Source organism: Chiroxiphia lanceolata, chromosome 3 (genome assembly GCF_009829145.1).
Source record: "Chiroxiphia lanceolata isolate bChiLan1 chromosome 3, bChiLan1.pri, whole genome shotgun sequence".
Lineage (NCBI taxonomy): Eukaryota > Metazoa > Chordata > Aves > Passeriformes > Pipridae > Chiroxiphia > Chiroxiphia lanceolata.
In genome coordinates, this window is record NC_045639.1 from 21306103 (window position 1) to 21319224 (window position 13122).

A 13122-nucleotide genomic window follows, 5' to 3' on the forward strand; every position below is an offset into this window, starting at 1 on the left:
GAAGATTGTTCATTTATTTTTATAGCTTCCTGACTTTCTAATTTTTTCTAATTAATTTTGCATTACTTTGCTCTAATGGTCTCTCTGTATTTTCAGAGACTGTGGTTACAAGTGGGTGCAAGTTGTTAAGTAATGGATATATAATAAATGACTGGAAAGTCCATGGGAAATGGAAGCGCTCATGCATAAAATGACATGGGGGTAATTTTTGTGGGTGAATTGATTAAAATCCGTCTCCCAATGCTTTGTCTTGTTTGCTATATGTATCCACACTAGCCATCCAAAATATCTTTAAGACACATCTACAAAGCTCTTGGTACATCCATGTTCCTTTTAAACTGGAGTCCATGGCAAGGATGGCATAAGACATTATGTGGCAATCCTCTCTCACACTTTTATAGAATTCAGTGTCAGTCTATGCCAGTGATAATGCTGAAGTCTATATGCTAATATTTGTGTTCCTTGGATTTGACAGTCTACTAGACAGAAGTGAAGAAAAGCAACACTGACCAGTGTACACTTGTTCTGAAGAAAGCCTCATATCACAGTGCCAGCTGCACTTCATAGAACCATATAATGGTTTGGGTTGGAAGGGACCTCAAAGACCACCTAGTTCCAACCCCCTAGCCATGGGCAGGGACACCTTCCACTAGATCAGCTGCTCAAAGTCCCATCCAGCCTGGCCTATTCACCGTAAATTAATTGTACAGCCAAATGCAAAGAGATGCCACTGAGAATTAAATGCTGAGCATTTTAAGTAATGTTCAGATCCTGAATAATAAACAAGTTTTTTTGTTCATTTGATGATGGAATCATCAGCAAAAGCTAGCAGTTGTATACATATAGCTCCGATAGACAAATAGGTTTTGGAGTTCTCACTTTTGCTCAGGTCAGCTATTACGCCTTGAATACAAGACAAAAAATGGATCAAATTTTCTTGAGTTCATGAGTATAAAATGAGAGGAAAACTAGGCTTTTTGTACAAAAATTATTTGGAGATATGTCTTTGGTTATTTACTAATCTTTCCTTATGAATTTATGGATTACATTTAGCATCATCAGTTTGCTATTGGAAGGCACTGCAGAAAAAGAGGGATTAGTTATAATTCAGCTACATAAGACATTGCCAAAATATAATCCGTTCCATCTAGAGAAACCAAAGTGTTTCAGTAAAAGAAATAGAAGGGTGCATTTTCGTGTGCAGCAGTGGGATGCAGAGACTTTAGCTAACCCTGGCTGAGATGGGTCCAGCTGAGTAACACAGCTGTATCAGACGGGCAGTGTGAAACAGCCCAGGTGCAAGGCTGCTCTGGTGTGTGGGTGTGTGTGTGTGTGTGTGTGCTGTGTTTGGGATCCAGGTTAGTATCTCTGCTTAGCACTGTGCTGTGCAAATAAACCAACTTGCTCAGAGCTGTCTTGGGAATCTCTAAAAGAGCAAATGACCTTTTTGCTACAAGGGACATGTGTACATACGCATTCATGGCCTGATATTAAGCCCAATGAAGACGAAACATTCCTGTCATCCTAAGTAACCTTTGCATCAGATCACGATGACTTCTTTCTGGTTGTTATCTAGTTTTCTGTTTCAATGTTAGGAATCTTTGTTATTTTAACTAAAGCTCACACATTTCTGTGCCTGGTATCCTTACCCTCATGTTTAATCAGACTTGGATGCATTTATTTCTTGAGCGTGGAAAGAATTTAGAAAGATTTTTGTGTGCAGAAAAGCTGAGAATACACACTGATGTTGAATTTTGTCAGCTGCCCAGAGGGTTCCTATGTCCTGTGGACCTTTCACAGTAACAAACCTGTGTTGCTTGGGTATTCCCAAGATTCCCAGAATTGTCAGTCTATACGGTCTTTTTCTGACTGTTTTCAGTAAGATGTGATCCATAACTCTACCTGTATTTGAAGTATCAAAAGAGACATCAGCTTACAGAGCACATATCGTGAGCTCTTCGTACTTCAATTAACAAGGGAGTGTGCCCGAGCTTCACCCATTGGGGAACATAATCTCAGTATCAATGGGGAATGCATTCCTGTATTATCCATGTAGCTACCAAACTGTTCTTCTGTTGTTCCTGGCATCCTGAGGTGAACTCTGAAAATAATGAGACAGGTACAGTAAAAATGTAATTAAAATAGTGGCATAAAGGCTAACAATTTCTGTACACTTTGCAACATGAGTATGAACATCAGTAGTTAAAAGGGTCCTGACTGAAGGTGTTAATACAGCTTCAGCACTTTTATTTTCAGTTGCAACAAGCTGCAACAAATCTGCAGGTAGTGATTTAATCAAATATAACTGACATTACTAGGAAGTAAAGGTTTACCCCTTTACTCACTGTAATTAACTTGCCATTTGTTCACAAAGCCTAGCCATGATATGTTAAAAACACCAGTAGGACTCTTCTTTTTCAGGGCAGGAGGAGCAAAATGGTGGCTTGATAGCTAGCTTCAAAAGCACGATTTTCAGAAGTGAAAAGTAACACATCTTGACAGTGGTGAAGGGTATTCCATCAATATTTATATAAAATTTACTATTAATGTTAGCAATATCGTTACATTCTTTTCAAGTTCTTTCAGGCTTAGAGGACCTTTAAAAAGTTTACGGTTCTTGTTGTAACACACCTGAAAGACATGAAATGAAACTCATTTTAGGAAGATAATATATAGTGATTTGTAACAGAATAACAATAATTTCTGCTCATGGATTTTAGATCTAAGGCTGCATCAATTACCAAAAGAGAAAAATAGTTTGAGAAAAGAAATGGGTGAATAAGCATACTTAGCTAAAAAGGGTGTCTATATAGATTCAGAGATAATTTAGGTAAAAAAGAATGAGCCTTGCTAATTTAAAATATTCCCTCTCACATGAGAACATGATGGGTCAATCATTACTCTGGTGTTTTCTCCACAGGCAGAAATTTTTAATGAACTCCTGTAGCTAACAGGAATTCCTGAGAGTGTTTTGTGAATTGCTATTTCACAAAGTGGCTCTGGCAGCAAGTGTTTGACAAGAAGGATAAACATGGCTGCCTAGCACATCTGTTTATTTGAGTAAATCAGTCTTAGCTCAACTGGCATGTGTCCATAAGGCCAGATAATATCCTTCAGCAAAGTCTTCAGCAAGCAGAGGGATCAGGGATGACACAATTGTAATTAAAAGAGAGTTGCATAGATAAGTTCAGAGTATTTTTTTTTAAATCGTTAAAATATTGTGTAATCCTGCCTACCAGATTTGGTATCTAGTTACTCTCTGTTAGTGTCATGGCTGACTGGGCCTTGCTCAGGTATTACAATAAGCCTTTGCTTGTGCTCAACCCTCCCCAGTCCCTGTGCTCCTGGATCACAGTCCTTCTGTGGGCTTGGGTGGGACGATAACTACAGGACTGATTGGAGAGTAACCTGGTCTACTGATATTTTTCCCATGACATCTAAGGATGAACATCTTGTCTCATCTCCATAGATAGTAAAGATCTTTTAATAACCAAGCATATGTTGAACTTTCAACCTTCTGATCTGCCTAAAATGTAGGTGGCACTGTATCTGTTCACTACGAGGCTTCTACTTTCATGTACGTAATGGCACCATCCAGTTGGGACGGTCACCTTTAGATCTAAGATGAGATAATAATAACCTTTTGCCACTATAACTTTCAATCCATCTGCTTTTCTTCTTTTTCTATGACATAGTGTTAGCATTACTTGAATGCATTTTATTTTATGGATTGATAATGCAGAATCCTTGGGCTGAATATCAATGCAAATAGAAACTCTCTCTAGAGGACTGCCAAAAAAGTGTTATTTAACAATTTACAGCTGACTACAGAGAATTTTATGGAACTACATAATAATAGCATCAACTATATCAACCAGTAATGCCAGTTGAGAGTGTGAAAGTGTTTTAGGACTGGACACCTGTTTGGAAACTATCTCTAGGTTATTGAGGAATACCGAGGATCTTAAATAATTTTTAACAAGGAAAAAGTAGCTGCTGAAACTACTGTAACACACCTCAGCGTTCAGCTGGAGATTTTTTGAGGAAAATGAGGAGGAAAAGGAGAGACACCAGTAATAATGCAATCTTTAAATAATGTTCCAAACTGAATGCTGTAGTGTTAGTACTAAAATGGCCCTCCCAGATTTGGTGTGAAATATGCAGAGCAGGTGTTTCTGCTGAAGATTCACAAGAGAAGGGGCATTTCTTAAAACTGGAAGCATCACATGGAAAGTAAAATGGCTGCTTAAGCATCTGAGCCTGAATGATGCCAAAGATGTGTAACTTTCTTTACCTGAAAGATGGAAAGACTATGTTCAGGTGAAATTTAAGTGATGTGCATAACTGAAAAGAATGTAACAGTACAGGGGTGATAAAGGAAATCCATGAAAAGAAGAGGAGATATTGGACTAGATAGATCACAGAAAGAGACACAATACCAGGGGGCAGACAAATTGGGTCCAAGAATGCATGAGGAACATGTATTTGGCCTCCTTTCATGTAGTCAGGTACAGAATTTACTGACTCTAGTGTCTCAAGCTCAGGTTACAGGAAAAAGGACAAGATGGGAATTTTTTACAAGTGTCAAGAATTTTTGCTAAATATGATATCTTCTGAGGAAAGTGGCACAATAGTACTTGATTTTATATTTTTAATAATACTTTTAAAATGACTTGGAAATGCAGAGAGACTAAGTAAACTCCTAGATTTCTTTGCAGCCAATTGTAAATGAAGACAAACTCAGCCAGGAATGTGTGCCAGTCATTTAAAAATATCCAAAAACTAGGAAGCAGAGAAGAAGTGTAAAGTAGAGTTTTATTTGACATCTTAACTAATGATCTGGAAGAAAGAACAGTAGGTTAATTAAATTCATAGATTGGATTATATTACCAGTGACAAAGTGGACAGCAAATAATATAATAGACCTACAGAAACTCAAAATTCCTCAACAGAAATTGACAAAATTCAGCTACATTGGTTGTCTAAAAGAGGTGCTGAGTGGGAAAGTATGCTGGAAAAGCAGAAAACGGTGTTATAGTTCAAAATATGCAACGTTATAAAACCTAAAAATATAATGAGGTAACAGAAACCCCTTCTGCCTTACCTCATGTTAATTTTGTGTTACATATTGTCTACATATGGTAGCTTCAGAACCTAACCTAACACTCCCAAGGGTGATTGAGTAAAGGCCATTCAAAAGCGAACAAAACAAAGCATCATCTCTCTGAAGTCAAAGAGAATTTTTTTTTATGACATAAGGAAAATATTTTTTGTTTGTATGTATTTTTGTTAACATTGTAATTGTAATACAGAGCAGATGTCCTGAGCCTAGTAATGCACATTTTTAAAAGTTTTTTGTCAGCTAACAGTTACAGTACCTAGGTAAATGAAAGATCACTCAGAGGAACACTTTCTTTGCTGCTAGGATAACATGATTTAGGACATGGTGGAAGTCAGTGGTGGAAGTGCTCCATGTTAAAACAAAAGAGCAACTCTGCTCTAACATCTGTGCTCTGCTGCCAACTCCATTTCATGTCTAGCTGCAAGAGGCTAATATAAGTTGCACTGACTGTAGGTTCCAAGTTTACCATTTTTACCGTCATTCTACTGACTGTGCTATGTGATTTGCTGTGTATACAGTGTGCCACTCCATTGACACAGGAGTAAATGTGAAAATAATTATTTGATTGTTGAAGTGTATAATTTTCTCGACAGCGCCTAAATGAAGTCCACAGTTAAAAGGTCTTTTCAAAATTAATTTCCATACAAATTTTATTTTGAAAAAAAAATCCTTATATATGTACTATTCTCGTGAGATCACATTGTCTGAAGGACTACGGTCATAAATAAGTGATCATATGCTATAGGAAGAAAATTCCACTTATTTTTATGTGAAAGAAAACCCAAGAGCTCATATTGGGAAATACTGTTTTCTAGTTGTAAGGGTTTCAGATGACATGTTTCAGCATAAACGAATACATAAGTAAATAAATAAATAAATAAACAAGAATTGGGAAGAAAAGAAAAGGATAAGGTGATGGTAGATTGTATCCACATATTGCAATCTCCACATTGAGAGACTCAAACAGCCTGCAAGGCATAGGAAGATGATTCATACTAATCGACTATTTTATTAAGGTGCAGTATGGTTGAAAGCCACAGAATAGCAGCATTCTGTCAGATACACAGTAGTTTATTGGAGTCTGATAATGCTGGAGGGCACAGAATTTTAGCCAAGCTACATTTTATTTGACTGCAGTTATATTAGTATCCGTACTAGGAAGTGTTGTACATATTTTCATATACGTTGTTTTGCCAGACAACACGTTATATTCGGTTTAACAGATATTACCTTACTGATTTTTTTTTTTTAAACTATTTCTAGGTGTGTTGTAATGGGATTCTGCATGACAATAAACCTGGCTTCCAATGCTGCGAGGACAAGTACATTCCATTTATTCCTAATTCACCAGGGGTTTGCTGTGGTGGTCAGATACATGCTGTGCAACCGAAACATCAGTGCTGTGGTGGTTATTACACTAGAGTTTTAGTAGGTAAGAGACAACTCCTTTCCAGTGCTTGAATGAAACAAAACATCAAAGTTCATATATTTGTTAAACCAAGGAGAATAAAAACATAGAAATAAACATGGGATTTATCAAGATTTGTAGGTGTCTTCGAGACCTGAGTTCAGTGGGATAAGCAAAGAAAATTGCAGTCCCTTCATCTTCTAAACACAGTGTACTCTGTTTATACAAGAAAAGCTTAATTGATGAAACCTGATGATTGGGTCATTTCCCAGAGAACTAATTTATGCCAAACTGTACTTAATTGCAGTAAGTGCTGCATAATGGGAAGGGCAGTTCTGCTTAATAGGAACACCATCAGGCAATTTAGTGGTGCAGTTTAGTTCTCTGCTTGACTTGACCCCACGTGTTTTCCATAGTCAGTTCTTTTGTGGGGCAACTGTTAGTATTTGGTGTTGATATTATGGATTACATCACTTCTACTTGTTTCTACATTGTCTACTCTGCACTGATGTTACAGATCAAAGAAAACATCCCACATGTATTAACTTTGATGGAAATTTATCCTTTTCTTATTCTCAGAGCTGCTTGGGAAGTTTGCCAAAACAGTGCTTCTGTCTTATTGTCCAGACTTTGGTTTTCCCATTTGTTGGTGGGTTGTTGTTGAGAGGGAGAGGGGAGGTAAAGGAGGAGGAGAGATCCCTTTCATGGGGGCAGTGTTCAGAGCATATATCTCTTTGTAGGCAATTGTCAGGTCAGGAGCTAAAATGCTTCCATTACTCATGAGCTGGCACACATTCCCTAGGCTCAGAAACACTTGAAATGTTGCCAACACATTCAGCACATCCCAATTTGTGATCTTTTGAAAAGTAATTCATATATCACAATATTAGAATGCCTTCCATGATGTCATCAGAAAAATGCTATCACATGGAAGAACCAGAGAAGAGTATTTTGCTGACCTCATTAATCTCAGTGTTCTGAAATGGAGAGATTATACTGTGACCTCTGTCCCCATCCAGTGGTCTGTGTTAACTAGCTTAATGTTGTTTACATCAAGAAAGAAAAGCACAGTGGAAGAAAATGTCTTATGCCTGAAAGTAGTCCTTGTTCAGTCAGCAGTCCACAAGCATGAAACAGTGAACGTTTGAACATGATTTTAAACAATATTTTTCCTAAGTATACTTGCTGCATTATTTTTCTATACTCTAAAGGGCAGCAACATGAACACTGTTGGTCACTTTTTTCTTTTTTATTTTTATAAATATGCTAATATCCTCAAGCTAAATGTTAATGTGGGTCATTCTTTGATAAGGATAACAATTAACTGTTAAGACTGCATAGTAGTTTTCAAAAAGAGAACATTTGCAAGCCTAGCTTGGAATAGATCCCATTTTGAGAGGTTAATGAGCAGGTTACTGATCCTTTGTGTCTTATGTCTAATAGTTCTTTTAAAAAATAGTTTTATTTCCACTAGATGTAAGATACATTCTGTGTTTTAATACTTTCTCTGTGTAGCAACTAAATTAGCTTCCGAGGAATGCAGGAAAATATGATGAAGTATCTAGACAGATTATATCTATTATACACTAAAAATTTGTTCTCATATTTTTTTTTATTATTGACTTTATTTGATGAAGTTATTTTTACAGGAAACTCTCTAAGAATATGTATTTCCCAGATGTTGTTTGGCCAGCTCAATAGCTCGTGATGTGCTGAAGGCATGAAGATTACAAATTAGGAAGGCAGAATCTGAGCTTCTGAAACAGTAGTGCACAAAGAAGTGCAAACATCCATCTCATAACTAAGATGGGAGGCAGAATAAATAATGCTAATACCACCCAGGCACAAGGGAAGTGGGGAGAAAGGAAAACACTGTTCTCTCTCCTCTATTACAATCGTATCACATGTTTATTTCTGACCAAAGCTGCACTGGGTTTAGAGCTCTCTGTAATTCCCAACCTTTCATAAGAAACAAACTTGAGATATTGCTTTAAATGAGAAGACTGAGCTTTAAAAATCAAAACACATTTCCTAGAATAACAATCAGGAATCAAAATACTTTAATCAACTCTACTACCCATCTTCAATAGCGAAACAAAACCACTACTCCTTCTGAATGACTTTTGAGCCACAGAAGACATTGCAACACAGAAAGATAATGTAAAAATGTGACTTTTAGAACACTGGATTAGATCAAGTGCAGACACTAGTGAATGAAAATTATTGCAATTTACCATAATTTTTGTATCGTTGATAGCAGTATCTACTCTGTTCATAACACACAGTTTATTCCAGCCCAGCCCGCCCCACCATTATAGTGTCAGTCTTACTGGAAGTCTTATCCTAAGGTCTTTTCCTGCAAAAGCTCATGCTTTTGCTTAAGTAGCAGCCAAGCCCGCCAATTGTAACAATGGTATTTAATTTTTAAAGTGAGTTTAATCCTTAAATTCTTTATGAGATAAAGTCCTCAGTGACACTGAAAAACTCTTTAAAGCATTGTGAATTAGTCCATCAAAACAAGTTTGGGATGATTTTGAAGGAGACAAGGAAATTTTTTGCTGAGAATAAGTAGGCATGGTTCTATTAAACATAGCAAGAACAAGCTCTCTTTACTATGTAGCTTCAGTTGCAAAAGGTTTCCAACTGTACAATTGTCATATGTACAGATATTATTTTCTTTACTCTTCTCAGTTTGTCTCTGCCATACTTGCAGATTCATATCTTACAGAGTCTTGGGCCTGAATTAATGAATCCATGTTTATTTAATCATTATTACAAATGAATATAATACTTTTATAGCATTCTAAAATACCGAGTGATTCCATGCTTTCACATGGAATGTTTTGTACATGAAGCTGTGTGAATCTAGACTTGTTGCTATCTGATGAAAGTCTCTCAGGAATTTCATGAGCTATAAATGGATAAAATCTTTAATTGTATTCTTAAATTGACAGGAGAAGTATGCTGCCCTAACGAAGAGGAAAACAGAGTTTCAGTTGGAATTGGTGACTCTTGTTGCCAGGGAATGCCTTACTCCACATCAGGCAATCAAATCTGCTGTGGTGGATCCCTTCACGACAGTTTCAATCAGCAGTGCTGTGGTGGAAGAGTCATAAGCATGGACTCAGTCTGTTGTGGTGATGAAAAAGAAGGGACTGCATACAGACCTGTCACAGGTAAGTAATAAGTCTTTAAGGAAAAAAGGTCTTCATCTTGCTAAATCTCTTGTGACACTAAGCATTCAGAAGTGACACACTCAGATTTAAAGTGTGTATGCCAATTTATTAAAATGTTGTTGCACTTTAGTCACGTAGTCTGCTATACTGCAAAATGGTGAGCTTTCAGTAACCTTCTTTACTTTGTCCAAAAGCAGCAGGGGCTGGAGAAAGCAGAAAATTCAAAAGGAGAGCATGATCTTTCTTCATGCAAGTCAGGAAATAGGACCAGTCCCCTCTCATGAGTAGAGCAGAGGCCAGGTTGGCCACCCTGTGCCGCCATGCATCCCAGTGCGGGGATTTTCCATTTGCTCTGGAAATGGAGGGTTAGTCACCTGGAAATTGAAGATTGCCATGCTATCTGCTTGGTGGTCTATGTCCCTCACCTGTGTTTAAAATTAGCAAAAATTAATCCCTAGTACTACTCACTGACTCGTCTGGTGTATACCATTACCCTCTTGCACACAGTAGGAAAGTACTCCACCACTCAGATGTACAACCTGAACCCTACTTCCTCATAAAACACTCTGTGACTAGCTGATGACAGAGATTAGAGGTATTATTGCAAAACCTATTCAGACAGTTTCATGTGTCTTTTCTTTCCACAATTATTAGACAAATTATATACCATCAGCTTTCTCAACCTGACAAAAAGACTTCAGAAACTACTACAGTCTCAAAGGGGAACCTGATTTCAAAACAGAAATAATGAAGGTTTAGTATCCACTTCTGTTTGATGTACAAAGATGAGTGATGGCGCATGCCAGTTTGAACCTCTAGTTGTACAACTAAGGATCTTAATATATAACTAGGAATCCAGATCTGAAGGCTGAACTCCTCCTTTCCAAAAAACAAGCTCTGTCTTTATCTTATTTATTGTATTTACTGGATCCTTCAGTTTCTATGGTATTAGAAGCACCCTAGTTCAGTGCTGACTGTCACGATGAGCTAATCAGAAGAACAGTGCAACACCTTCTGCTGTTTCCATACTATTCTTCCCTTCCAGTGGTGACTCATGGAGCATATGTGGTGAACGCTGCTTGCTAGCATGATTTTAGCCCCTTTTCACTGTGATCCTTAATTGTGCTTGATCTACAGCGTCAACACTGAGCTCACAGTACCAGCTCTGAACAAGGCCCTCTTGCATAGCCGCGCATTATGTGGCTGCCACAAGACAGGACTGGCTCATAAAACATGTCTTTATGTACTTTATTACTTAAACTCTTTTATTTGCCTGCAGGAGCCCTTTAACAAAATCACATTGAATTGACTTTCTCACACCAAATCAAATCTCCCCGGTCCCAGTTCAGTTGTCTTTGTCAATATGTATTTTATAAATGGAGTGAATTAACAGATGCTGTTGGAACAGAACTGCTGGGGTAGCGTTTATGTTTTTACTGCTCTCTCTGGGCAGATGAGTTGTGTAGGAGTGTAATACAGGTATCTTGGGATGAAAGTTATGTTCTTCATTTCATTATATATGTATTCTTAACAGTTTTTTTCCTTAAATATATATATTTTAAAAAAACCTTTATATCCCTCTTTTTAAGTGTGTGTAGCCTATAGCGCTCAATCATTTACACTATTTTTCTCAAGAATGGGTCAGTAGGACATATTTTTGGCTATTAAAAAAGAAAACAGTGGCTTTTTATTTCGCTCACAGGTTTTCTGTGAGGACTTTATGCTGTGAGCCAGAAGCTGAACACATACAGGTTTGAAAGATGAATTAGTGCCATAGTTGAAAAGAGATCTTATTCTTTTGCATTAAACATAGAATAGATTGTGGTTTCTTATCATATTGTATGCATCATGCTCAATACGTTTTTAACTAATTTCTTGGAGTAATTCACTTGCTAAATACATCAAGAAAATGCACAAGCCAGGAACAAAAATCTGCCTGCTCCCTATCCCAATTATTGTAATGATTCTAATGGAAAAAATACTCTTACATAAAACCATAATTTACTTATCATTGGCAAATGGATAAGTTGAATTTTGCAAGCATATGGTAATTGGAGAGCTGAGCTCATTGTCTATAAGGGGAAACAGTAACAGGGGCGCAAAAAAAGAAAATTTTATGCAAAAGCTGAATTGCTTCTAAAGCTCTGGTTTTTAGTTGGAAATGTATGCCATAGTTAAAAATATAATGACAATTCAAAGCTTTTGCTTGGGAGCTTTAGGTCCTTGGAAAAAAAAATCATAGAAGCATGATCACTAAAACTGCAAACCTTGTGCACAGCCTTATTTTGTTGCATGACCAGCTCCAAATCAGTGTGTTTCTGCTGAATCTAGACCCAAGTTTGCACTGAATGTTGGTTTAAGGGCCTGAATTATAGAACTTTTTCATTTAGTATTGAATACCTTTTTCACAGAGTCTGTCCTGAAAAAGAGATGTTTTGTCCATCTCACATTACTTTTTTCTTTTTTTATTATTTATTAATTTCTATTTTCTTAGGTTTTCTTTTTCACCCCTTGTTGGCCTTATTTAGTGGGGTGACCATAGAGACATCTACTGGCAAAGGCTGGCAGTGGTGCCATTGTACATGCACGTCCTGAGCCCTCCTGCTGCAGTGTGATTATCCAAAGTTCTGGCTATAACGGATAATGTCAGCTAAAACCACTCCTGGATTTTCTCTCTCTCTCTTTTTTTAATTTTTTTTTTTTTTATTGCCCCTATACTGACATCCCAGACTCATGAAAGATGATGCTTTGTGCCATTGTGGTTCCTGATCTGTAATAGTTGCAATACCCACATGTAAGCCAAGGATTTTTGGAGTAGTTTGCAATGTACACTGGCTCTGTATTTTGTTGATCCTCTATTCTGGCTGCAAAGGGTAAGCCTTTTAATACTCATTTTTCCCTTTTGAAAGCATTGGTTTTGCAGATTTACTAAATTAGTAATTCATCACTCAGCTGTGTTTATAATTTTTTTCAGTTGCTGGGGATGAACATGAAATAATTGTTGACAGAAATCACTGTTAGCAGGAAGTATCTTTTCCATCCCATGGATTTTCTTTTTGCTGTAATGCACTACATGGCTATGAAACATAAATATATAAAATATGACACACACATTCCAACTGATTTACAAACAAATAGTTTGCATTTTGGTATTTTGCTGAATTCAGCAAGGGTTTATAGGAATTTCTGGATCCTTAAGCAATTGAATAAAGCGATTTTTAGAAGGCAAATCAATCCATCAATATTACATGGTCCTATTTTGTTTTTCTTGGAGCATATTTAAAATTGTACATTTGAGGTGTCAAGGTTCAGGAGTCAAGTGCTACATGTGATAAATTAAGGAAAGGTCAGAGGCTATGCAATGCAGTTTCAGAAGATTGTCTACCTCTGCCTTTGCAGCTCATTCATGCTGAAGT

At 37.1% G+C, this 13122-nt stretch overlaps 1 protein-coding gene across 1 annotated transcript in view; it reads left to right on the forward strand.

The window, feature by feature from the left end:
• Window positions 1–13122, forward strand: part of LOC116783619 (usherin-like) — a 238386-nt gene that overhangs the window by 168185 nt on the left and 57079 nt on the right. The window contains 2 exon segments of the mRNA XM_032681273.1: window positions 6386–6554; window positions 9485–9706. Of these exon segments, the coding sequence (XP_032537164.1) occupies window positions 6386–6554; window positions 9485–9706 (391 nt within the window).